Raw genomic sequence first — 27,184 nt, 5'->3', positions numbered from 1 at the left:
GTGCGTGCGTTAATGTTTGTGTGTCTGTTTGCGTGTATATGTGCCTGCCAGTGAGTCATTGAATGCTCTAATGACCACAGTCCTGACACAGGTATTTTGACTGCTGCCTCTTTCCATCGGCACATTGACTGACATGCGATTAGTTACGCTGGTGTGGAAAACTAGGAAGGCTCATGCTGTAACCCTGAAAAAGACTGGGAGGAGGGTAAAGTCCTCTTCTCCACATCTCTGCTGTTTCATCTTTCTGTAAATTTAAAACATCTCTGGCTGCATTTAAGGGTTCTGTTATTTTGTACTCAGTACATACAGGAAAGCACGGCTGGGCTCACAGTAACCTTATGAGAAAACCATCGAGATCAATACAGGTTAGCAGGACAGTAGGAAAGAACGTCGTGTAGTTATATAGTAACAGTAGTTGGGATTTGCTATAAAACTGATCTCAAAATGCTTAGTGAGTTGACCATGTACCGATTGAACTTAAGGAATCCATTTAAATAAATGGATTTAAAAAAGCCCTGAGTCCAACATATTGAGGCTGTACAATTTTTAATTTTGGGTTAAAGAGAGCTTTCATATCTAAGCAGTGCTCAGCACTGGCGAATACTTTTCAGCATAGTCCGACCAGTATTTTGGCAGCCCAGTGTTATTGCCCACTGTCAGCTATTTGCCAGTTATTGGTATCAGCTTTTTAAACACCTGATAAATGAAAAATAAATGTCTGTAAAGAACAGACAAGAGAAACACCCCTCATCTGTGTTACAAGTGTTGATATTGCCTAGAGGAACACTCTACAACTTTCATATTGACAACAAGTGTTTGGAGTGCCACAAACACAACAACCACCTGATCAAAGCAGAGTTTGGGACAGTGTAAATGAATAAATAGATAACCACACATGACAAATGAGGTGAAAAACTGTTTCTGACATGAAGGACATAAATATCAGCCTATGTATCACATTTTTAAATCACCAAGTATCGGTATGAATATAGGTCTTAAAATCAGCCCTATATCTGTCGAGCTCTGTCGAGTTCTTATTTGTTCATTACTGATTTGATTTAGTTGAATTTTAGCATAAAACTTGTTGACCCTTTTTTAAGTTCTGTAAACATTAAAAATAATGTTTGTGACATAACCGTTGGGTACAAATGGTATGACAATGCAGTTGTTTTTGGACAGTGATTTTGGTGAAAAATACAAATATTTATTCTTGTCTATGAATTAGAATAATCTCAGTTCCTACTCCTCCATCTGCTTCCCAGTGCTACATGAAAACGTGATGTTTTACTTGCATCCTCAATATAATCTATGCTTATCTAAACAAAAAACAGAAATATTTAAAGTACATTAATACAGATTTATATATCTACTATAAAATATAAAATTACTTGCTATGTATAAACCTGAAATATGACAGAGAACTGATACTGTGAAAGTTCATTATCCATTTGCATTCATTTCATCGAACATAACAAATAAAGGCAAATATAATTTATTCCTTACAGAAGATTACTGTATCTACTGTCCATTAAAAAACAAATCCAGTGTTATTTAAAAGTTGAAAAAAATCCTAAATGTCATTTATCCCATATAAAAATATTATTTAATGAATGGATGAAACTAGATTAAACTAAAGGTGTGAATCCATGTTTGAAGGCTTTGCAAAACTCAGTTTCTGATATGCTGCGTTTCAGTCAACTGTTCTATAACCTCTGCAACTGTGGTGCACTTCCTGCATCAAACTGACATTGGTTTGGCTTTACGCAAACACAAAGTTATTTATAGCATCTCTCCCACTTTATTTTCTCCCTCCCATTCTCTCCCTCACTCTCTATTTGCATTTCTGCTATGCAAACAAGAAACTGGTGTCAGCTGCATCAGTTCTACAGGCCTAACTTGTCCCTTTTCTTTCTCAAGCCTCAATCTTTTTCAAAAATTTTCTCCTCTTCTGTCTCCCTGTAGCTTTCTACCTCTCCCACCTTCACCCTGTTTTTCCTCCTCCCTTCAACCTCTCTCTCTCTGTCTGTGTTTTCCTTTGCTCAATTGTTTTGCTGTAGATTTGACCGCTATGATTAATGACCTCGAAGCCACAGGAAAGCAAACACAGAGAGACACGACATGCATGCTGTTCTCTTACAAACCTCCCTTTTTCCTCATATATCCGCTACTTCTATGTTCACACATTATGACTTCTAGGGAAAACATCTTCGAATTAAGAGTCAGATTATACAAAGTCAAGATTTGGTATACTTTTCAACTTATTTTTCCTTTATTTTCATCCCTTATTTCCTGATTACTTTAGTAGATTAAATGTTTGCCAAAGGCCTTTATTATAATGAATTACGTGTTTTTTTAGCATCATCTACTCTAACGTCAGAGCCCTTGTCTGTCTTCTCTCTGTTTGAAATGAGGAAATTAATCTCAGTGGTCAGTTAAAGGTCTTGGAGGCTAGCAGTCAGAGGTCAGTGGTTAGAGATAAGCATCAAATTAGGCCTTCAGAGTCTTGGTCAAGTACACTTTTGTATCTTTATTTATTTCATACATAATAAAACAAACAAAAAAACCAATATATACTCGTCTACATGAATTTTCATTTACGAATATGAATATATGTGTAGATATACACACACACACGTATTTGTACAGACAAACAAGAAAAATATAATAAAATAAAACACATTCGTCTAACATGAGATAACACTTCAGCTAGGTGCTTGGCTGAACGAAGCTCATTCAGAAAGATTAGAATTGAGTTTGGCCTTTAATAACACAAAAGAAAAGGTATGCAAGTGCAGCTGGTTAGCTTAGCACAGCATAAAGACCAGACACAGTCTCATCTAAAAAAATAATTGCTGCTAAAACTTCTTGTCCTTACTTCTTTCTAAACAAATAAAATGTAATGAGATAATGTGTTAACTGGTAGGTTTTCTAACCCTTTTTTAAAGGTCTTTACTCAGATGAGCTGGTTCCTCAGCCAAGTGAATCTAATTGCCTGTTTTTTAAATTATTGTCATCAATTTGGTGTCGAGACAGGAGAATGGTATTGGTGGTTTCATCTATGTCTAGGCAAGAAAGGGGAGTAATTTCGTTTCACAAAAGGTAAAATCATTCCTTTTGACGTACTCCAGATTAGAGTGAGAGCATTAAATAAAAATCAGCACAGCATGACAACCGAGGTTTGTAAAAACTGTGTGTACAGTACACTCACCAGTTGCTAACCTCACAGTACCAGGAAATGATTATTTTTACCTTTTCCTCTGATTTTAGATGGTGTTTATTATTTTAACAGCTCTGCCCTTGGAGACTCCTCCCATTGTGTAGCAAGAGCACAGTTGCAGACCTCAGTTTGCGCCTTTGACATTTGATATAATTGTTTTGCACTTACCCTGTTTTGCTCATTGAGATCTGGTTTGCAGTTGTGAAAATAAACTATTCTAAGACACCTTGACATCTAGCACAATGTGAGTAAGACAGCATGTAAAATCATTCTCCAAGAGCAAGAACGTGATTGTATTTTCATTGCAGAATACAATGATTGTTCCTTCTGCAAACTAATAGTGCTATCAGGCAGAAATTATTGCACTAGAAGTAACAGTTCCATCAGAGGCTGAATGATAACATGGAAATGGAACTGGGGCTTCGAATTGAATAATGTTGCAAGGAATTGCCTTTGTACTTTGGTTTGTTTGTTGCCCTCAATGTGTTATGTATGAAGATGGAAATAAATGTTAATGAAAACTGTGCTGGAGTTGAATCTGAGTATAACTTAAATGGAAATATTGGAATGTTAAGGAAAAAAAATCCCAGAATTGATAAAAAAGAACAAGTGATTTGCATAAATTGGTCCCTGCAACACTTTGCATGTGGTGAAAAATTGCTACAATAAGACCCGGGTCCATTTTCAGTCACCATGCCAGAGCTTGAGAAACACCCTCCCACTCTGACTCACTGTAGGCACAAACCAGTCACGTTATTTGACCTTACAGTAGCTACAGTAATTCATCTCGGCCACTACTAGCTGTCTTGAGGTGTGTTTTGTTTTCTCATAAATGGTTGGTGCCAAATAGTGTCAGACAGAGAGGGAGGGAAGGCCTCTGGGAGAGTGTGAGCGAGCGTGCGTGTGTGTGAATGTGTGCGCATGTTTATATGACCGTGTCTTTCGAGCTGCGGCCTCTGGCTGTGACCCCAGTGTTAATCACTGTACAGCCAGAACAACCACAGGCTTCTGTCGCCACTACTGCAGCTACAGCCCTTCTCCTCTCCTCCTTTATGTCAGTGTCATTCATGCTCCCTGTGCTTTTTTTAAATGTATCTCTCTAACCCCCCCCCCAAATACCTACAGTATGTTCCCTACTTGGCCTCCTACTTGCACAAGATCGCTATCCCCTTCCCCATTAGCTCCAGGATACACCCTTGTCGTTCTCATCGCCTCTCCATAACCTCAAACTGTCACCTTTTCTCTAGCCTATGCCTCCCCTTTAGGCTTCTTTAGCTTGGTATTTCTGAGCTATGAAATCGCTGGGCTGTCCTGTCCTGATTTAACTAGCAAAGTGCAGAACAAGCTAAAGGCTGTTCTCTTTGTGTGTATCACTAAATAGGTGGCAGGGTTGGTAAAAATGTTGGCTTGGGATGTTTTTTGTCATGTTTTTCATGTCGTTTTTGGTTATTAGTGTATTACGTGACAGGCTGGTGTCATATTATAATTTGATAAATTTGATAATGTTTTGCTTTACATTTATGATTTTTTTATTTGCAAATATAACAAGCAATATAAACAAAGACGATCAGCAACTTGTGGGTCTGAAAAACTTGCAAGTATGCAGAAGTGCCAAAAAGTGTACTTCTTAAAATGTCCACTTGAGGCTGGTTCCCAAAGCAGGTCAGTCCCCACAGACTGAAACTGTGAAACTGGTTAAATAACAAGTTTAATGGCAGAGAACATAAGTGACCTTGTTTGTGATGTCGGTGACTTTTAGACAGCTTTTAATGCAATGATCTGAATTTTTCCGACAGTGTGGTTAGTTGTGCAAACAGACTATACAAGTTTTGTTCCACATTCTCTTTTTGTATTTATATTAATTTGAATTAAGGGTGTGGTGGTTAACACTATCACCTGTTATCAAGTAAGTCCTGGGTTTGAATCCACTGGCCGGCTGGGGCCTTTCTAGGTGAAGTTTACATGTTCTCCCACAGTCCAAAGACACGGATGTTAGATTCATTGGTGATTCTACATTGGACTTAGGTGTAAATGGTTGTTTGTGTCTCTGTTTTAGCAGTGCAGTAGATTGGCGACCTGTCAAGGTTGCACGCTGCCTCTTGCCCCATGACAGCTGGGGTAGGTTCCAGCCTAACTGCCAGTCTGAATTAGATAAGCAGAATATGGATGGGTGGACTTGCAATTAATTAGCAGACCTGTGCATCTCACACATATATTCTAATGATGCAGCTTGGGTAGCACTCGAGTCTCTTGTCCTGACGTAGTGAATTCTGGCTCTAAAAAGCACATAGATGGCAGCGATCATAGTGCTAAAGCTGAAGCTTCAAAGTGGGGCTAAAAAACAATTGGTAATTTCATGGTATCTACATCTTTTTGTTTTTTAAATGTAATTCCATGTGAAAAACTTGTCTCATCTTAACAGAATGATCTTAACAGAAATATTTTTAATGCTTGTCTTTGTTAACATTTAAACTAGAAACTCCTGTACTTGTTCAAGCAGACGTTCTAGCACAGTAGATCAGTTTCTTGATTAATACTACGTAATAGGTGACTTACAAAGGTTATTTACTGCCATCAGTGCTGCCTTTGATTAACCTTTCATGCTTACAAATCAGCACCTACAGAGCCTCAGAGGCTTGCAAAACAATATACTAATAATGGCAGTACTAGCAGGCTAATGTTGAGAAAGACATAGATGACTGATGTTGCACTAAATGCAAATGTTAATTTAACACAAATCAACATTTGTTAATTTGCATTAAATACATGCAGTAGTTGACGATGGCAATGTCATTAAGTAAAAAAATAACTTAATGATGGTGGTAGAGCAAAACTCCCCAGAGGGACAATCCCTGAATATTAGATATTTGTACTTTATTTTATGAAAATATGTCCCATACATGTTAAACTATTTAAAAGTGGTGGACTCACTGACCAACCAACAGACCGTTTCATTCTAGAGCGATTGGAAAGAAAATGAAAAAAAACTTTTCTTTAGTAGATATGAATGTGCAAGATTGACTGACTGAACCAACTGGGTAGTCAACTAACTAGACATCGGTGGCTGCAGTTGCGATTATTACTCTGTTGTGCCTTTGTTGCTTCATGACACACGGAGAATAATGGCAGTTAGGTGTGCATAACACTTACAAACACACACTCAGGCTGTAGGCAAGCTAAGAGGAAGAGTGTGAGTTACACAAGCTTTGACAGGGCCTAATTATACAAGTCTCTAATGAACTGTAATTACTGACATTCACTGGAGCATCGAGGTCTATTGCAGTCATTAGGCTGCAGTGTTACACTCTTTCTGTATCGGCACTGACTGACAGAATTTCTTTTTTTTTTTATCCCTTTTGTGATCTGTTGGCCTCTGCCTCACTGTTTTCTCATCTCTCTCTCTCTCACTCCCTGTGTCTCTGCACTACAGTTTGATGGTGACAACATGTACATGAACGAAAACAATCACGAGTTCCTCGCACCAAACCAGGTGAGTCCAAATTTCTAATAATGGAAGACCTTAAATAGTCTTGAAGCCGTTTTTCTTTCACTGTTGTCAAGTCTTGTTGAAATGTACAATAAGTCGCTGTTACTGAAAGGAACCACACACTTATGTGACATAAGCTGAAAGCAAGTGGACTAAAGATATTTTATTCTTTTTTAGACTCACAGATATGCCACGCGGAGCATGCTATATTCCATATGTTGCATGCAAACAAATAAAATGATGTTACAATCATTCAAAGAGCAATTAACAGTAAAATTGGTAATGTAGTAATAAATGCAACATTTTTACATATGTACTTGACAATGAAATTTATGGGCTACTTCATCTGCTTATTCAAATGCCTCTTTTAAAATTAAGCACTGTAAGCGCATTTTTTAAAGAACTATATTCTTGAAATATAAGACATGATGTTTATTAAATATACGATTGGTTACGTCATAATATAAAACATAAAACATGTGTTCTTGTCTTTTATAAGTTGAAGCTGAACACTGCTGCTACGTTTATAGTGCAGTAGGCACTGGGTTAGCAATTCATCACAGTACTAACCTATCATGATTAGATTTCTGCTAAGTACACAGAAACCAGAGAAGCTAAACCAGTGAAACTATGCAAATTTCCCATAAAAAGAGCGTTGACCTTACTGTAAAGTGACGGAGTCGTCATACAATTTTACTTCCCTATATTCCTGATATTCAGTCATTCTCTTTGCACACAATTTTGGCAAAAGCCGACATAAAGAAATGTTTTGGCTTCATTACAAAGAATTTATTAAGTTAGAATGGGCGAGTCGCTGCTCTTCTAAAGCACATGGCAACCCTGCCAGATACACTGTAGCACAGCTGGTCATGAACAACTGGGAGACCATATGGTTGTGTTTGGACTGGGGGATTTGTGGAGTTTGGGAATAAGCCCATCTGACATACACAGGGGAGCGGGGAATTTGTCCCTGTCAATTGCAATTATTAAAACCAACCCGTAGGCTACAGTAGTTCTGTGTTTCAGTTGCATTTGCTTTTTTGCTAAATTTCTTAATGCTCTGGTTTGTTAAGGTTTGGCTTATGTCCCAGAGTAGGACACAGAGCTGCTTGTGTTGTCTTTTCTACACATGTAAAGTTAATTCAGATGGCTCAGACTATTAGGACTGCCACAAAGTCATTTTAAGTGGGACAGCGCTGTTATTTGACAGATTTGTCATGCAGATACTTCACTTTCTAAAAAACTGCTAACCACTACTTTTATCAGTTAATTTCATATAGCACATGTGGCTTTACTGTAGTGCTGATTGACTGATTAGACATCAGCACCAGTTACTGATGGGAGGGTGAAGCATTGCGGTTTGTTAGAGAAGACAAGAGTGAGCGGCAGATAGGTAGAAAACAGGGAAGCAGGAGACAAAGAGACAGAGGGAAATAGCGTGAAAGACGGTGATAGGATGAGAGACGATTTTGCTTTGCTCTGTGTTATACTTTGTTTACTCAAGATCCCCTCACATTTGACATGTGCCTTGCTCTATTCTCCGCTTCACCAAGTTTAGCCTCTCGTTCCCTCTGACAGCTAGAATCAGGGAGGCCTAAGGGGTGGACACACACTCTGACAACAAAACATAGAGATGGGAAAATCCAAAAATCACTGATCTGCACCTCTTTAGCTGTGCTACATTTTTTATCCAAGCAGATTTTTAAATAGTGCGATCGCGCTGGAAAAAAGTCACTGTAAATAAAGGTTGAGGGCACCTTTGTTGAGACGGTTCACTGAACAATTTGAATAATCGTCACTAACCCATTCTACTTACTCTTACATTACACCGTCTTCGTGGTCAGCACACACAAAATGTAACCTCACTCGTTTTATGCATTAACTTTTCAATTAATTATTTCGTTGTAATGTTCTCAAACTACCACTCGGTAGCTCATTTTCATCATGCATTTCACATCAACGACATCATAAGCACTAATAAAGGGATTTTTTATATCCATGCATGCTTTCCGTTTCAGTGTTTAGTCACTAAATTTGGAACAAAGCCGCAGTTTGATTGACATTATCAAAGCATGTTTTGATAAAGTGCAATCGTTTCTTGCACTAATGCGACACGAAAAATACGATTCTATACCTGCTAGTATATGCTTCGTGTTCCTCAGAAGCAACTGCATTAACGCTCGTGCTGTTTGCAAGTGTTTAGGTAAAACAAGACTTATCCTTTATTAATTAGTGTTATTCTTACAGAACAGTTGGGTGCGGTATACAGCAGTGTGCTCTGCTATTCTCAGTATGTTCTATCTCGAACTTAAACTAATCATACTGCCTAAAGCTGACTTTTCTGTGGTTGCTGCTTTATTATCTCCCTCAACTTATCTTTCACCCATTTTCTCTGACTCCCCCTCTTTTGCTCTTTTGCTCACTGTTTCTCTTTTTCAGTCTCTACCCCCGTTGCATTTAAATGCATTTGGGTCAGCAGTTCTGCCTCGAAACTCTGTGAAGAGTGTATTTTTCAGTGCTCGGCTTTCTCTCACTTCGGTTTCACCATGTAATTGCTCTATTTAACGTGGCTTACCTATATGAATTAATTTTCTATATGTCTTGCACATTCATATAGGTCATTCACAGGGTGCTGGTGAGTAAATCTGGCAACGCAACCTTATCAGACTGTTCAGTGCTTAGATGGGTACGTTCTAGTGATGAGTCACAAGGAAATGGGGTCAGTGCCATTGTCATATCGATGTTCCCATGAGCATCGCTGTCTGACCCTCCTTAGTTCTCTGTAGAGTTTCTTTTCCCCCCAAGCAGAGTGACAAAGTGTTAGTGATTCAATGACAAGGTCATGGACCCTGGTCTTAGCATCAACAAGCTCTTTGTCTGCCCCTGTGGCCACTGGCCATTGTCCTGGCATCATTGTAGAAAAGAGTAACCAACGAGAAGAAGCTCTGGTATTTCCTAGTGTTGTCACAGAGGTTTGAACTGAGAAAATCTCCACAGTGGCAAGGATTAGAGCACCTCCTAAGTAGAGAGGCTTTTGTATCATAAAGGTCTTAGTAGACCAGATCACCTGAGGTAAGATTCCTCTCGCTATAACTAAACAGAGCAGTGCGAAGCGACACGATCAAAGATAATGCACTGTGAGAGATTCCTTCTCATAGCTCCACAGCAAAGTGAAAGAAACAGTATATACTTCATCAGCACTTTACCTTGACAATGTTTTCTTTTGATGTCTTTCTCCCTGACTTATGAATTAATTTAGCAGAACTGCTGTTTGAGAGAAATATGTCACAGAAAAGAGAACACGAGGAGGAAATGGAAGGGGGAGGGGTGGAGATGGAGAAACTGCACAGGGGAATAATTCGGCTAATGGAGTGACTGTTTGGATATTCAGCAGAAGTAGGAATGGAGATTATGATCTCGCAATTAGCGTAACAAGGTTTTATTGATTGGCTGCTGCTGTAGCGTCTTTACTGCCAAGACTCTGCATGTGGCTTTAACATGCACAGTGTGTGTAGCCCAGCCAGTCACACTAGTTCTACTACTACACCACTACCAGAGCAGAATCTAGCTCGGTGTTACCATCGAGCCACGGCCATTTCCTGATCATCAAAGCTGAAATATTATGGATTGTCGAGTTGAAAGGGTCTGTTTGAATGCCTGATGATAAAGTGGACTACATTTGCATTTTCCGCTCACTTTTAAGTTAATGCATTGCCCTCCTTCCCCTTTGAGTGAAAAGCAGGTATAAAAAGGCAGCTTCTGATAGCGAGCAATTTGAAAGTTTGTCTGCCTGTTTTACATGCTCGGAGTTCGAATGATGTTTTCATGGTAAGTTTGATGCAATTTCTCATCTCACTTACTATTTTGTAGCTCATTGCTGGCAAGGATTATGGAAGTCCCATGGGTGTTGTAATTGTAATTAGAGAGGTGACTGCCAACAGCAGATCTGTTAGACATGTTAGACACGGAGAACTAGACAAAGATCGATGGAAATATTTTTATTTTTGTTTGGTTGGGTTTTTTTTAGGACAGTCAGCAGCTGTGAACATCATTATGTTTATTAAACAAGTTGTCAGATTAAACTCATAATGGGGCTTTTGTGTGATTTTTTTTCATCTCGTGTTTAATGAGAGATTTATTGGCATAAGAGCTCTTGTTAACAGATCTGAACAGATATGCCTGTCACATATTCTGGTGCTTAAACTTGCAGGAACTCCCCCCTTATGAATATGATTAAGTCCTTCTCTAAAGCTCCCTTGTGTCTCTCATCTTCCACCATATGTTTCTGATGAGCCATTGTAGAACATGATCCCATAGTCTTTTATGTCCAACCTTTGACAAATCTATCACCTCTTCCCTCTATGCTCTGAATTAAAGGCCCATTCCACCTTTCCAGTTTAGATGAATAATTCTCTTGTTTGGCAGCAGCCCAAAGCCCAGCCAGCATGTCTGGAACCTTGGTGGAGCCTGATTGGTCCGGTTCAGTCGTGTGTGACTGACAGGAAGCCCGCTGATTGGGGGAGACCGTATCTTTGGATCGTTGCACTGATTAAAGCCTCTCGGCAGCATTTTGTGTACACCCGCCGTTCGGGGTCCCCGCACTAGCGCCCTGGCACTGCTGGTCTGAATTACAGCTTGGTCGCATTAGTCTGATTTACAGCTTCCTCCTGCTGTTTAGATTGGAGTTGGGTACCAGAATGGCAGGCTCCTCCTCTACTACACTTCCACCTGCCCCCTCCTCTTCCTATTGATTCCCCTACTTTGTGCTTTACCCTCTACCCATCACCCCAATATCTCTAACCCTTTTTCTGCTGCCTCTTTTATCCCAACTCACCTGGTTTACTTTCCTTGTGACTCTCAATCCTCTACTAGTTCTTCTAGGTCACCCTTTTCTTCTTCCCCGATCCCTCAATTTTGCTTTTTTTTTTGCCTTCATTCCACTTCCCAATAAACTGTCCTCATACTCCATGTACACCCTTGTACTTGTCCTTCTTTTCAAATGTCCCTCTAACCTCTGACAACATCCCTTTACCTTTCCTACCCAGCAGATCTCCCTCTCGCTCTTTCTCCCTTTCGCTCCCTCACTGCATCTTTTGTGAAAATGAAAACAAAGAGCAGCCTGCCAAAATATTTCTATAGCCATTCGCTGACGAAGCAGGGAGCGGAGACAAAGCAAAAAGATGTGCAGGCATATTTGTCGTGGCAGCAGAAAGATGGAAAGCTCTGTCCCCGTGGCCTTTTTACAGTCATTTGGAAACTCCCCACCTCTCTCTCCTCTCTCTCTTGCCCTGTTTAAAAGCCCTCTGTTTGAAATACTCATCTGACATGGCATTATATATAAATGCACAGCTGTGTATTTGTATAAGGGCCTCGCTCTGCTAAGCTGTCCGTCCCCATGTTGCCCTAGGTGATCAGATGAAACTAATGCGATTCAACTTTAATGTGTTTCTGCAGGCCTTTCACCCAACTGGATAAAACAATAAGGAACAAACACCCACTCTTGCTAGGGTATAATAGAAATTGGGAAATGCAGTGTCTAGTCAGCCTTTTCATAACTGTTTTTTATTTGTATTTATTCATTTATTTTTAATTTTTTTAGTAAAGTTTCCCATGAATTGGTTTTTCCTCACGGCTGTGAAAAAAGGTTATGGGTTATTATAGAGGAAAATGTACCATTCAGCCACAATTCATTAGCAAAATACCTGGTTAATTATTGATGCAATATCTTCAAGGTATGAAAAAAGCCCAGGCTTGCTATTGATCTATGTTGACTTATTTCCTGTGCTTAGAGAAAGTAGAAATGAGGTGGTACAATTTCTCTTATTAGACTAGTTAAACAGCGCACAGCAAAAATGTTGGTACAAAGCCTAAGGCAAAAAGGCTTTTATAGTTTTATATTAAATGTATTTGTGAGTTGGTTTTATCCCTCTATGTAGTGCTGTAGGGTGGGGTTATAGGAAACACAGTGGGCAAGAGCAGAACACAGACTGCAAAAGCCAGCACACAATCTAACCCTCTCTGTAAAAATGTACAGCGGACTGACTGGACAACAAGACACAGGTGGGAGCACTGCACTGGGGCCATAATTAACCACCCCACACTCACTGTTCTCAATGAGGGAAATCACAAAGGAAGGAAGATAAAGACAGGAAGTAAATACAAAAACATGACACACGATAGCTATCAAAGTAAACCAGCCAAAAGACAAATAATAAGGATGCACTAAGACAGGTTAACAAAGAAAGCACCAAGACATGGATGAGATAGAGGAAGGAGAAAACAGGGAAACACTGAGATACTGGACACGAAAGAACATTAGAAGAAAATTAGAAACTCTGGAAAGAGAGACACATTCAAATATGAACTGATTACTCGACAAAAACCCTAGATCACTTTGGTTATCGCAAATACTCCCATACACAATGACTAATATGCAGAGAAACTAACAGAGGAAAGTTGGACTGGGCGTGTTAGGTATTGTAGACAAATATTCAAATCATTATTTTTTTTAACTCATGGTAGTCCCAGAAGTTAAGTACAAATAAAAATATACATTTATTTGACAGTTTAACTGTTACTTTAATTACATTCATTTCACTACACCCGTAGCCGCCGACAGCTATGGTCAAGCTCTGACTGTTGTATATAAACAACTTAGCTGTAAAACTGTGGCTCTATTCATAACTTTATTCATAAATAATTAAGCTACTGTTATTGCGCTTTATGCATGAATGTTGGATTTAGTTTACTTTATGACTCTGCAGACATTTAATGAACTCCTGCAAAGATCTGTGAGCAACTAATATCATTTTAGCTCCTGTTAATACTTCGTCACATCAGAATATAGAACCAAACACCTGACAGGACTAAACATAACCTATGTTTTGTCTTGTGCAATGTTTATGGAACAGTATGTGCCGTGATCTAGCAATAGGCTTGATGTTCAAATTCTGTCCTGCAAGCATTTTCAACTTGAGTGTTTTTCATAAGGGAGGAGCTTTGATGCTTCCCTTGATTTTGTTGCAAGATTTGTTTAGTCAGCATGATAGCAGTAGACTGATAGTGAAAGCATGTGGCATGTAATGAGAACTGGAAACACTGTACTAATCTGGGTTAGCACTGAACCAAACATACTTAAAAGAGTAACTTCTATATCTGAATTTGTTGCCAACTTATGACCAAGAATTAGTATTCACATTAGCATCTCGTTGGGGTTGCACACATTAACAGTACAGCTTGCTAAGAGTGACTATGCTAATATCCTGAGGTTTAATTAATATAAATAAACTGGCATAAAGCTTGTGATAGCTGCTTGAGCTGATATCCCTGTGTTGATGTTGTTTTTGGATCAACATACTTAATGTTGGTCAAGGTTCAATATTGCACGTGACCAGTTCTGAGTGGAGATCAGCAGTTTTTTGTGTTTTTTCATGTCACAAAACTATGACATCATATGGTAGCAATGTGATTGGTAACTTGTAGTGCTGAACCTGGATTAGTTATTAATGATCCAGGGACAACACTAACACAGGTATAGGCACCATGTTAATTTAGTGCACACAGCAGCTCGCAATTATTAGATAAGCCTGAATGTTTGCTCTTAGTGTATTTTGTCATGTAATTGGCAAAATTGTTGCTTGATGGCATATTAATGGATTAAAAGCCTGTAGTTATCAGAGTATACTTCAGAGTCAAGATACATGAAACTATCGTCAGAGACATTGAATACAGTAGAATCCTGAATTGAAACCTATGGGAGAGTTTGTTAATAGCAGAGGTGGTGGTAGAAGTATAACTGAGGGTGGGTGGGAAAAGAAGCTTTTTAAGAGTTTACTTTGGGGTAAAGTTGGCCATTGGATTTTTTAAAATTCAGTTTTATTACCTGGCAACCACTAAAATTAAAGTAAATTAAGATAATGCTTCAAAAAAGAATAAGCACCCAGAGGCGTTTCAAGATGGCTGCCCAGTGGCAAGACTTAACGGCAGTTGGTGTAATCTCTCTCATCTAATATTGAAGAAACAAAAGAATAAAAAAATAAAAACAAACAATCAATCAAATGACTTGAGGCTGTGTTAGAGAAACTCTAGGAGCTCACCAAAATCAGGTAGCTGCCTTCTGGATCGACTGACTGACCGGCACACAGCCTAGTTAAGGCTAGCATGTTCCTGTGTACATGTAACTCCTTTTGTGGACACTTTGGTGATACATGAAGTATGACTTGCAGAGCAGAACTCTAGTGAGAGACAGGAAGGTTCATTGACCCTGGAGAGCTGTCTCCTCCACTCTCCTCCATTCACAACCAGCCTCTTATTAACAATGGCACCAGGAGTACGACGGTCCAGATGTTATTCTCCTGCTCCCACCAGCTGTGCCAGCCTCCAATACACAGCCTCATTGACTCTGAACCAGCGAGGCAAGACACTTAAGAACACACTGACACCGGACTCACACAGAGTGTGCAATCTCTTACAGTAGGTTTTTGTTTTGAAAAGGGGATTCCTAAGAAATGTTCACAAAAGCATTTAAGAGCTGAAATGACACACACATGGACACACAAATGCCATATGCACTCTCACCCGCCACATGCTCTTTACACCCCCTTCTCCTGGTGTAGAGTTAGCAGCAGAGTTATTTGTGGGTGACAAGATCCTAACAATTCTGAGAATAATGCACATTTGTTTGGATGACTGCGCCATCAGCACTCCCTTTGTTATTTTGAACATTGTTAGAGTCAGTTTGTAAGGATCCATCAACGCTTTATTCTGCTGGGGGTTTTTTTGTCCATTTACTTGTTCCTATAACAATAATTAGTTTTGTCATTCAGCCACAGTAGCACTATTGTCCACCTCCTAATAATGATTTTTGACAGCGGGCACAGAAAAGTAGATAACTGAAGAGTCATTAAAAATTAAAAAACAGTTGACTGGCTGCTGTTTTGGGCCTTGTCGAGTCTCTCTGCTTTCTTTGACGTAGTTGTAACTCAGCAATACCTGTAGCTGTTGTTAAGTGTTGTTGAACAGGCGGTGGTGTGCCAATGAGAAAAGCTGAAAAGGCTCGGGTGTTTACGAGACATGGCTGCTCCCAACTTGAAGCGACAGAGGGACTCTGGAAATAATACTGTATGTGTGTCAGTATAACATTGTAATTCTAAATTCACACTGTCACACAATAAGTTTGTTTGGGATTCTAATTTGAAAAGTGGGATTCATCTCTTTCCCCATGCAGCTTGATTTTCTGCTTCTTCCTCTCCGGTTCATCCTTTCTCCTCTCGCTCTCTCCAGCCCTCTTCTCCACCCACACACACCAGTATCAACATCAGCATCACTCTAGATGACTATTGGGAAACCTGAGCTATCTTGTGCAACCATGGTTTATTTTTTCCAGCTGCATTACTGGGGATCACAGTTTTCACTGTATGGCATCTGCATGTCATTACCACAACAGGGTCCTGAACTCTTTCTGTGTTTCCAACAGCAAATACAGATATTTTCAAAAGAAATATCAGCAAACAACTCAATTTGAAACTAACATCACTTTTCTATTTTATCATGTTTGACAGCTATTTAAGAAAGATTTTATTGTTGTGTGTCAATTGAAAGTTCAGCAGCAATTATGTGGTTCTTATAGTTGACAGTGCTTCTCCATTAGTTATCTCTTTTGCCAATATTAAGTGTTTTTTGATAGTGAAGAAGAAATAGAGACAGCAAGAGCAAGGAAGTTCAGTAGCACATTTTTATTGGACCAAATGAATATGGAACAACCCCCCAAAAAAATATTAGCCTCAGAGGGCAGTTAGTTACTCGGCACTTCCATCCGTTTGCAGGATAAAAAGAAAGCATATGAGAAACAGAAAGAAACAGAGGTACAAGGGAGGTTGTGTTTGTTATTTGATAAAGCCTCCCTTATAACCTCAGCATGTTGTGCAGTAGCGCTGGCTCTCCTTCAACTCTGCGGCGTGCCACTTCAAATTAGTCGCTTGTGGAGAGGGTCTGCCCCATCTTTGCAAAATGCATTAGTACACCACTCAGAGCCTCATACAGCCTAGGGTTAAACACAAATTATATCATTTCTGTCATCCAATCAAATCAGAGCGACCTCTTGACCTGCGAGATGAGTCAAATGCATAATGAAATATGACATGACACAAAAGCTCTGATTCTAATCTGTTCTGACACGCGATCAGATGAGGATGACCTCCTGACCTTGACTGACAAGTGAGACGGGCACTTGGAACAGGATATATGAAGGAAGAAAAAGGGAAACTTAAAAGGAAAGGGGAGAAACACGTGCAATTAGAAAGGCTGGTTTGAGTCAGTGGTAGGTTAGTTAGTAATCAGCTCAGGGTCTGGGGTGAATAGGGCCATCTGCATCTTTTGACTTTAGACAGTTGGTGCTCACCTTAATTATTCTCTCCATATTTTCCTTTCTTCCCATTTGTTTCTCTGTGGGGTTTATGTCTTTGAAAGGGTTTATTTCCTCTCTCCTCACCCTCCTGTGCCACTCATTCACTGAACACATCCCAAGTACAGCATCTCAGTCCCCAGAGTTCCTGTTATGATTTCTGAACAGTAAAATACTGACAGATAAATAAAGCAGCTGGGCTGTTTTAGAGGGAGATGAGATGACAGAGGGATGGATAGGAAGGGGGCTGATCGGGGTCTAAGGAACGTGGAATAGGGCCAGAACTATTGGGGCTTCACAAGGGACAGAGCTGAATGGGCAAGCCAAGAGAGGAAGAGGAAAGTGAAGGTGTAGGGTGGCTGTAACTGGATCTCCTGCCCATTTCCATTCCCACTCTTGTAAGATATAGTAGCAGAGGAACAGCTATGGCTTTAATTAAGCCTGAGTTGAAGGAAAGAGATGGATAGATTAAAGAAGACGCTAAGAGAAACAAGAAAGGGCATCAACAACAGCAAGCCAAGAGTTCACGGCTCTTAGATTATGTGTTTGAAAATAACTGATCTCTGTTGTCAGACAAGCATTATTTGCCTTTGCTGTATTACATTAAAACAAGAGCTTTGTGTACACTAGTAAACAGGATCATTTTTGAATATACAGTATAAGCCTCCTTTTGCGAGAGCAGTGACAGAGGGACTAAAAAAGTTGATGCTCTTAAATTCATCCCAAAGATAAATCCACTGTTTTCTTCATAAACCGGACTGCATGGAGTGAGAGATAACAAGGCCTGACTTGGCTTGCAGAGTGCTGCACGGTGAATTTTGGGAAGGTGTCAGAACGAAGAGTGCCAGAGGTGATGGAAGCGGTGATGTATGGGTATTTCAAGCATAAATCACTGCTTTGACAAAGCTCTTCAATAAGCAGATAAGTCCATATTAGCGGCGAGACAGATATGTCATCGTCTGTCTCTGAGCCGTCGGTCCCACCTTCTTTGCGAAACAGACGTTGACTTGGGAGGACACCGGACTCTTTCGTCCATGTGGAACGCAAGGATCCGGTCTGAAAACACAGCACTTACTGTGTCACTTGATGTCATGCTAGTGGAGATATTCCCAGTCTGTGGCCCACCTGTCAAAATAATGTTTGCGTCATGAAATTCCTTTGATTTCAAGACGAAGCTAAAAAAAGCAAATATTGTGAGTACAGCTGAAAATAATGTTTAATGATATTATTATCTTGTCATTATGTGTCAGATTTAAAATGCTAAAAAAAAGAATATTTAGAGTTGTCACTGAAAGAGGACAATTAGTTAGTTATCAAAATAAACAGTAGTTTATTATCTGTCAGTTGCTGCTTAATAGCCTGATAATTTTATGCCAGAGCAACATTATGCCAGGAGGTCCAACATTATGCTATGTAATGTTGAAAAAGGTAAGTAGCTTTTAACCGAACATATGAATTGCAATTGACAGATGAGAATTTTAAAATGGATGTGCAATTTAATATTAAATGGGCAATGTCCCAAATCCTGATTTCTACAGGCATCATAACAATAATCTAATAAGTAGAAGAATATAGAGATAATGAGCCATTAGCCACAGTCAATATCATCTCCAGAAGGCCTTGAATACTCAGGCAGTGTTACAGAGGGAGGGAGAGATCTGTGCCAAATAAAAGACAAGCTGGAAAGCTCCCCAATCAATGTTATTTTCTCTCTCAGTCCCAGACCAACTGTCTATTCATCTGTTTCTTTCAAATGAAAGGTGTGCTGGTATGTAACACTTACAGTCGAGAGATCTGTCTCTTAATTAAAATGTTACAGATTGCATTCGCTCGCACTGAAGACAACATACTGTGTATTGGAAATAATGTTCCCTATAGTGTACCGCATTGATCAGATGAGGAAAATAAAGCATGGTGAAAAACAGAGTGTTGAAAATAGAATCTGCTGCTTTTTGAAGGAGAACAGCCCCGACTATTGAAAGTAAACCAATGATGAGTACCTCAGAGGAAAAAAGGGAAAAAAACAGGGGCTGTATGTTTGAAAAGCTACTTCCATACCAGGACACATGCTGGTCTATACGATCCATCATATACATTGCCTTGGTTTGGATTTTACTTTCAAAGAAGAAAAGAGTATACATTAGCCACAGTGTACATGTGGCTCTGTACATGCAATCTCATTCTGAATAGAGGCATATGAATAATTTATCTTGCCACAATCCAACTGGGAATGTCCTTGGTATTTACATTTTATCATCAAGGGCACTGGATGAGCCTTCATAGCAATCCAACACATGACACATCTTCTGTCCTTGTCCCTCTGCACAATCAAAGGCAATAGATGTGACCAGAAAAGTGTTTCTGTAGCTTGGATGTAGATTAATTTACTGAGAAAACAAAAGATTGATAAACACGCTACATGATGACTAAGCATGGTGGTCTTTAGATTACATAGTCTACTACAGTCAGAGTGAAGCACATAGTGGCTCAGAGGGACTCGCACAGGGACTCACTTCACACAATAGCTCCAATGTTTACAACAGACAATTTAGTTTCCTTCCAACAATTATGAGGGAAATTGAATCTCAGGAAATGTTCATTTTCTTGTCCATTAGACCAAACAATAACACTATCCCCAAAGGTTTACAAAAACATCTGTCTTCAAAGGACAGTCCAGAAAATGAATATCAACTTGCTTGCAGGCTATGTCAGGACAAAGTAAATCAAATTGAGGCAATCGTTTACTAAATGTTACGCCAAATGAAAAGAAAGAGAGAAAAAAGAAAGAGGATTAATTCTAAGTGTGTCTCTATACTCTTGATTCAACAGTGAAAACCTCCTGTTTTTGCCATTACGCTTAAGATGTGTGCTTTAGACTTTTCTTATTGACATTCTTATTGTTGCAAAATTAAATTTATCTTATGTGGCTTTGCACTCGTTGCTGCACGTGGGATTTAAATAGAAAAACTGTCTTGGGTTTTTTCATTCCAAGGATGTAAAATGCTTATTCATACTACTTTATCTGTAATTGATGTGCTCAAAAATTACAAAATAGGCCATTGCACTTACCTTGATACTAAAACAGGGTTGAGAGAAAAACAAGAAAAAAAGCGCCCCGTATCCTTTCTTCTTGCTTCCATCTCCACATGCCCCTTATTTTCTAAAAGTATCTGTTTGAGAGATAAATGACCGCTCTGCTGCCGAGGATGACAGCCTACACAAAGATGATATTGAATTGATTTCAGAAATGTTGCAGAACTGACTGTTTGATGTATACTGCTAGACATGAATCATAAAAATTCTATTAAAAAACCCTTGAATGGCTGACACCAGAATATTATTTGTGATGATTAATTTGACTCAGTCATTACAATGGGAGTCAAGTTGGATCGTCTCAGACAAAATTGCTTTTCATTCCCCGTTGAATTTCCCTGCTATTTTTCTTTTCTTCTTGCTCTGTGCAGAACCCTGATCTGATTGGACTTACTGTGTTAGAGAGACAGCATGCGAATAGAGACTGTTGGTCTGCTATATTACTGATCGCTGAGCATTGTTTTGTTTTTTGTTCCAAAATGAGTCGTTTAACATTTGAAGGAAAATTATACCTAATGTAGTAAAATGACAGATCAGAAGAGCCTTTGTGGAATTTCTAGCTTGACAAAATAAAATAACACAATAAAGTTAATGCTTGTAATCATAATGTTTAGCATATGCAAGTACACACACACACACACATATATATTCTTTTCATGTAACTTCTGGAAAAAATGTCCTTCTGTTTGTTGGAAATGAATGCAATCTACTCAAAAACAGATTGTTTTTCTTTAGTTCCCTGTTTGGGAACCATTAGATTTATTTGTAAATTTTGCAATAGTATGATTTTCTCTAATATGTGAGTAGAGAATTGTAGTTGACTTGCCCATACCCTGTAGTTGCAGAGACACGTATGTCCAACCTTGCATAGAGCAATTTATCTTGCAACGCACCTGCTTTGTGACATTAATGATTTAGCTGCGAGTTTACATTTATGGAAGTGTTTGCTGGGCGGGGCATTCACCACTCCTGACAGCTCAAGTAGCCATTTCCACTTTGCATTGTCTACTGTAGAAAAACTATAAAACACTGTATATTTCTACATTTGCAGCCTGTGTGTAATAGTCACAGGGACTTAAATTGGATTGATTTTCAGTTTCTGCTTAATGAAAACAGTGTATTTCACTTTATTTCTTTTTCTGTCTGTCCCACCACAGAGCTACACAGGTCAGACAGGTGGCAGTGGGGGAGGAGGAGGAGGTGGCGGCACTTCAAGTGGAAATGGAGCCGGGGACGAAGACTATGAGATCCCACCTATCACTCCACCTAACCACCCCGAACCTCCTCTTCTTCACCTGATGGAGCACGAGTCTACAGGCTACCTCGGTCACTCGTTGTCACACAATGGGCTCATCAACCCGTATTCCTACCCAGAGCTGCCCACACTTATGATGTCGAACATGCTGGGACAGGACAGTCACCTCGTATCCAGCCAAATGCCCTCGGTGAGTAGCGCACATTTAATCACAGTAAGAAAAATATTTAATACTTGGGAGTGATGAGTGTTGGTCTTAATCTTAAACTTAACTTGTTCTGGCTCATGCCTAAAAGAAGAAATGCAAATTATGAAGCAAGCAATGTCAACACATAGGATGAAATGATGATGGAGCAAACTTTTTTTGTCATTTTAAAGCATTTTGTGTATTTTAAGCATGAAAAATAATTTCAATATCTTAGCCTTGTACCAAGGGAAAATGTCGTTTTCAAGGCACAGTAAATGGGGCTAAGTAGGGAACTGAATGATTGTTCAGCAGTTGCCATGTCAGCTCTAATGCATGGAGAAAAGGATTGTGGGTAAATCCATCAGCATCATATCTGCCTCGACAGCAGGCATCGGTCAATCTGTCAGGCCTTCAAACATGAATACGTGCTGATTACTCCCTCAGCTCCACACAGAACTGCTCCTCTACAAATTAGCATCTCCAAACCATAATTGCATTCATGAGAACTGTTGGAAATAGAGCAGGTTACTATCACAACAAATGAGCTCTGCAAAGCTTATGCATCAAACATATGAGTAGACTGCATTAAGCAAATAATCTATTTAGCAGTTTAGCAGTATACCATGCACAGTGCCCTAAATGTGTAATATAGCTTGAATTTGAAACTTTGAAGTTCAAATTAATGTATATATTAATAAAGATAAAAATGTCCCGTATATATGGAAAGATGGCTGATGTTTTGATTGTAGGTCCCAAAGAAAGAACAGAAATGGTTAATAGTGTTAACGTACGATTTTCTTGTGTAACAGACGATGACTGGAAAGCCAGTAACTTTAAACATTCATAGCTTTATTGATACTGACTTGTATTATAAAACAATGCAGAAATAGTAACGCATACAGCTGTGCTGTTCTAGAAAAGGAGATGTTTTCTTCTTGCTCTTTCACGGTATCATCAAGTACAAACATCAGCAGTGTGTTTTGTCTCTGGCCATGTCTCAGTATCTTTTAGTTATTCTACACAATAAAGATATATGTTATACATATGAATATCAAGGTCAGGCATATCGTGTAACGTTCGTGATAAACAGAAGACAAGCAGCAATCAAAATATTTCCCAGTAAAGATCTAAACATTCTTTGCATTATATATACTTTAATGCTGGAATACTCCCACAAGGTATTGGATTCATATGTCATTTATCTTCATATTCATTTCACATTTTGGTCATGACCTTTACTGCGGAGACATTGGTTGATTGGCCAGTCTTTCCCTCTGCAGTCAGGATATTTGTTACTGCTACAGAGGGCCACACTCTGTGGTTTTAATAGATTGAATACAGCAGGCTGGGTGATAAAAATGCATGAGATTTTAAATGTTCAACTCACACATGATGAACTTGTGTTTAAAGCACATGTAATGCAGCTCCTGGTAACCGCTAGGGAATCTGATAGCACTGGTTTTGAAAACAGAGATGAAAATTATTTTCAGCACATTTTGTAAATGTTCTATGTTACATGAATTTAATTCAAATTTTGTGTGCTTTAACACATAAGCACACTAATCAGGAAACAGGTTAAGAGATATTACACCACAGTTAAAATGATCTGTGATCTTTTGCAAGTAAACTCCCAAATCTTGCTACTTCTGACTTTTTATAAAAGAGCTCTTGAATACATTTGGGGATCTTTTCAGAGCTCTGCTTCAACTTCACTTCAAAAAAGCAGCATATAAAGTGAACTCTGAATTTTTTTAATCAAATAGTCAGGCTGGCAAAACTACCAAACCGTAGCAGAGGTTCATTTGTGCTGAGAACGGAGTGTCTATTAAATTGGTGCCTCACCTTGACACAGTCTGTTGAGCAGAGTAATTAAGCAAACTCTGCAGTTCAAACATGAGTTGCTATCATTATGAATATCTCACTTGACATGGGTAGATAAATAATACAGGTTCATTCGAATTTTAATCTATTTTTGGTAGCTAAAAAACACAATGTACAGTGCAGCTGTGTCTGCTCGCATTGAACAACGTGTGTGTGTCCAAGTGTGTCTGTGCGTTTTTGTGTCTTTACTATAAACAATATATCTGCTGTTGAAATGGATCCACTACATCTGGAGGTCAGGCCTTATATTCAATCTTGAGCACATTGAAAAAAAAATCCATTAGGGTTCATCTTTCCTGCATCAGCCATTCTATTGTGGTGCTGCAGTGAGATCTGTTTTCATCAGGCAGATTCAATACGTGAGCTGGGCAATGAAAAGAGTGCAATAGAGTTGAATGAAGAAAGGAGGGGTGAGGATAGAGTGAGAGAGAGAGAGAGATGGAGAGAGGGAGAAAGAGAGAGCAGGGCATTGTGGGGAGGAACGCTAGAAGAAAAAAGTAACTCTTATTCAAAATGAGCGTATACGTCCAGTTTTTGTACCTCCAGGATTTCATTATTAGATATTTTAAAGATAATTCAGTTGAGTGAAATGGGGTTATTCTGTCTCAACAAAAGGCTGAGAGCCTCTGGTTTTTAAATTTGTGCCTGTGTGATTCAAGTATGAGGACATTTGAAAGTACTCCAATGCAGGTGCAACAATATAAACATGAAATAAATAGGGCAATTATATAACAAAAAGGATTTAGACTCAAGCAGCATCGCAGCAACAGATGATCATAGCTGTTGAAGAGAACAGAGAGGGCGTGTTTTGTTTGTTGTGAAAGGGTGAACTGCGGGGCTAAAGAGTGTTTAAATCAGGCAGATTTAACTGTGGCCATGGATCTTAAAAATTTATAAAACATGATTGATTGCACATATGCCAAAGCATGAATAATACAGAACAAGACTGAAGGTTTATTGCATTTTCTTTATTGACAGTAAATTGCATTAAAATACACAAATTAAGGGTGTGTGTATCTAACGCTTGGTGCTTTTGGGATTTCATTTTTCTTTCCTCCTGTTAAAGATGTAAATCTTTGAAAATATGTAACAAACGTCAAGCTTAATTTATTTGGAAAGTACATTTATGAAACAGCTGGGCACTGTAGTCTTTAGTAAATATCAAAACATGACAAAATAGTTGATTTAGAGGTTAATTTGTTGGACAAGCAGCCAGTTAATACGCATTTGCCTGCTAGAGATTACTTGTGATTACTTTAAAAAAAAACTTTCTCAGTTATTCCCATTATTTTTATTCATTTATTCATTTTAGCATTTTTGGCTGGCTTGGTGGAAGCGTGTTGCGTTTTGGGGCCCAGAACTGACCATAAATGGATGAGACCAGTGAGTACTAAGCTATCAGCTAACATTAGCAAGGTAGTTATTAAGCTAGCTCTAGCATGCAGACCAGAGCTAGGTGGTCTGTGTGCAAACATTAAAACATTAAAATGAGCACAGATTCTTGGATGGGCTGTATGGGCAGTGTTCAAAGCTAGCTGTCAATCAGGGCGGACACACCCCAACTTTTGATCTATGTCAGTATCCAAAGAAATAAGGTATAAAGCAACTTTCTTTCTTTTTCATTTAACAGGCTGTAAACATGGTTTTAAATGCAGTTAAGTGGTCGTTAGAGGAACTTAAATCTTTGTCAGTTCAGAGTTTTTCCATCTCCAGAGGTTAAAAGACTGCAAATACAAAGAATATGTTAGTGTGCTCATAACCTTAGAGTTTGCCTATGCAGACAGCATTTAGTTGATTGATCACTCACTTCTAATCTCTGTATTAATTTGATAAAAGTAACAAGGGTATTTATTCATTTTCTCCACTTTGCTGCCTCTCAAAACCCTCTAAAGCAAAACTGATTGCACTTTCCTGATTTTGTAAGGAGGCCATTTTCAATTCAATTTTTTTTCTTTTTCTTTCCTTTCTCTTTTGGATGATGGTTATTGTGTCTGAAGCTCCTCCTGGTCAAACCTGATATCTTTCAAAGAGCTCTTTTCTCGATGTTTTGATGCACTTGGCAGCCCCCCCATTCCCTCCCAGCCCCCCACCTCACCACTTTCCCTCATTCTCTCTCCCCTCTCTCCCTGTCTGTGGTGCTCTCTCTGTTAATGCCCCCACTGTCATAGCATCTACAAGTTCCAAAACACATTAGACATTTAATAGCCTTGCTCAGGTTGCATTGATCCTATCAATACAGCCCAGAATGATACACATCTCTGTTGCTGCTGATTTCTGGCCTCATTGTTTTCTGTTACATCTCTCTTTACACTAAACTATACATATATTTTATATCCACCTTTTGCCTGTGCTGTGACCACTGTATCTGCAATATGTTTAAACAGGACAGCTTCATATTCAATTATGATATATTTATAATGGTCCCCAGTTGCCAGCAACTGGAATAAATTATCCTTTTTTCATGTTCCTCAATTGTGCATGCAGTATTAGCCATCATCAAACTGGCTCAAGTGTGATGTTTTGAATATGTAACAGATGATGAATGTATAATCAGCCAGGAGATGTTATGCATAACAGCTAAGTATTAGCTGAGAGATCTATATGCACGAGCAGCCTTAGTTTCATCAAACATCCAGGTATTATCTCCCCCCCTTTTTTTTCTTTTCTCAGAATACACGATGTGAATCTGCTTGAATGAGGGTCAGTTTATTTGTAATGAGGGCTGTGGCGCTCTAAAGATCTGCCTGCTGCATTCATATTCAAATTCCATCCTCTAATTTCTTTTGTTACAAAATTTCAATGTAAGATTTTCCTCACAAGCTCTTTATCTTCATTTGTTGAGGTTAATTATCAAGTATTAATCCCATCTTGATTGTCACGTTAAGTTGGTTGGAAGCTTGCTCTTTTTCTTTCTTTCTTTTTTCTCACGAGGTATTAAGTGCTCCTGGCAGGTGCTCGCGCTCCAAGCCTGCGTGAAAGAAATATGAGCTGCAATGTCAACTGAACTTGTCACAGACAAGCTGGGATGAATTAATGATAAGAGAGCAGAGGTGTGTTTTAATGTTTTCTCTCTCTGATGGAGGGTCTCAGCAAACGTATTATCGCATACTGTATACCTGCTGGTTTTTGTATAAACATGAAACAGAAAAAAAGTGGATTAGAGATATGGCGATGCATTTATAGAGAAAATCATGGTCCGCATTTTAAGTTTAAAGAATAAAAACTATATCAACCAGCCTTCTGAGAAAGATTATAGTTAAATGTGTTTACACTTTTTCCATATGGACTTTAAAATTGTCTCGTGTGTTTTTTTCCGACGTGCCTTTAAACACTTTCGGCTCTCTGGGGCTTTGCTCGATTCTATACTTTTTATTCAGATGAAGAAAACCTATTTCTCCTTTGAAAGACCTTCATTTTAAGTCATTTTTTAAAGGGATTAGAGCGTCTGCAGAAAATGATGGAACGTCTGTCGCTTTTCACCACAGTTCAACAAGCTCAGTTATTGAATGGGACTTGTATTAGTTATTCCAATGTTGATTCAGGCACAGATGATTTTGAATGATCAATGCCACGAGTGGAACAAAAATCACTTGCTTGTTTGATGGCCCCTTGAAGTCTACAGGAAAAGGGAGGGCTGTTCTTTCAACTGCTCCCCCCCCCCC

The 27,184-nt window shown here is 39.0% G+C and overlaps 1 protein-coding gene across 3 annotated transcripts in view; it reads left to right on the top strand.

Annotated features, from left to right (window-relative positions):
• Positions 1–27,184, top strand: part of tox2 (TOX high mobility group box family member 2) — an 84,942-nt gene that overhangs the window by 38,036 nt on the left and 19,722 nt on the right. For all 3 annotated transcript variants that reach the window (XM_005740011.1, XM_013912663.1, XM_013912662.1), the window contains exons 3-4: positions 6,648–6,707; positions 21,357–21,644. In XM_005740011.1, the coding sequence (XP_005740068.1) occupies positions 6,648–6,707; positions 21,357–21,644 (348 nt within the window). The remainder of the gene's footprint in view (positions 1–6,647; positions 6,708–21,356; positions 21,645–27,184) is intronic.

This window comes from Pundamilia nyererei, unplaced genomic scaffold (assembly GCF_000239375.1).
Source record: "Pundamilia nyererei isolate P.nyererei 1_Seehausen unplaced genomic scaffold, PunNye1.0 scaffold00096, whole genome shotgun sequence".
NCBI lineage: Eukaryota > Metazoa > Chordata > Actinopteri > Cichliformes > Cichlidae > Pundamilia > Pundamilia nyererei.
This window is presented reverse-complemented; position numbering and strand designations above follow the sequence as displayed.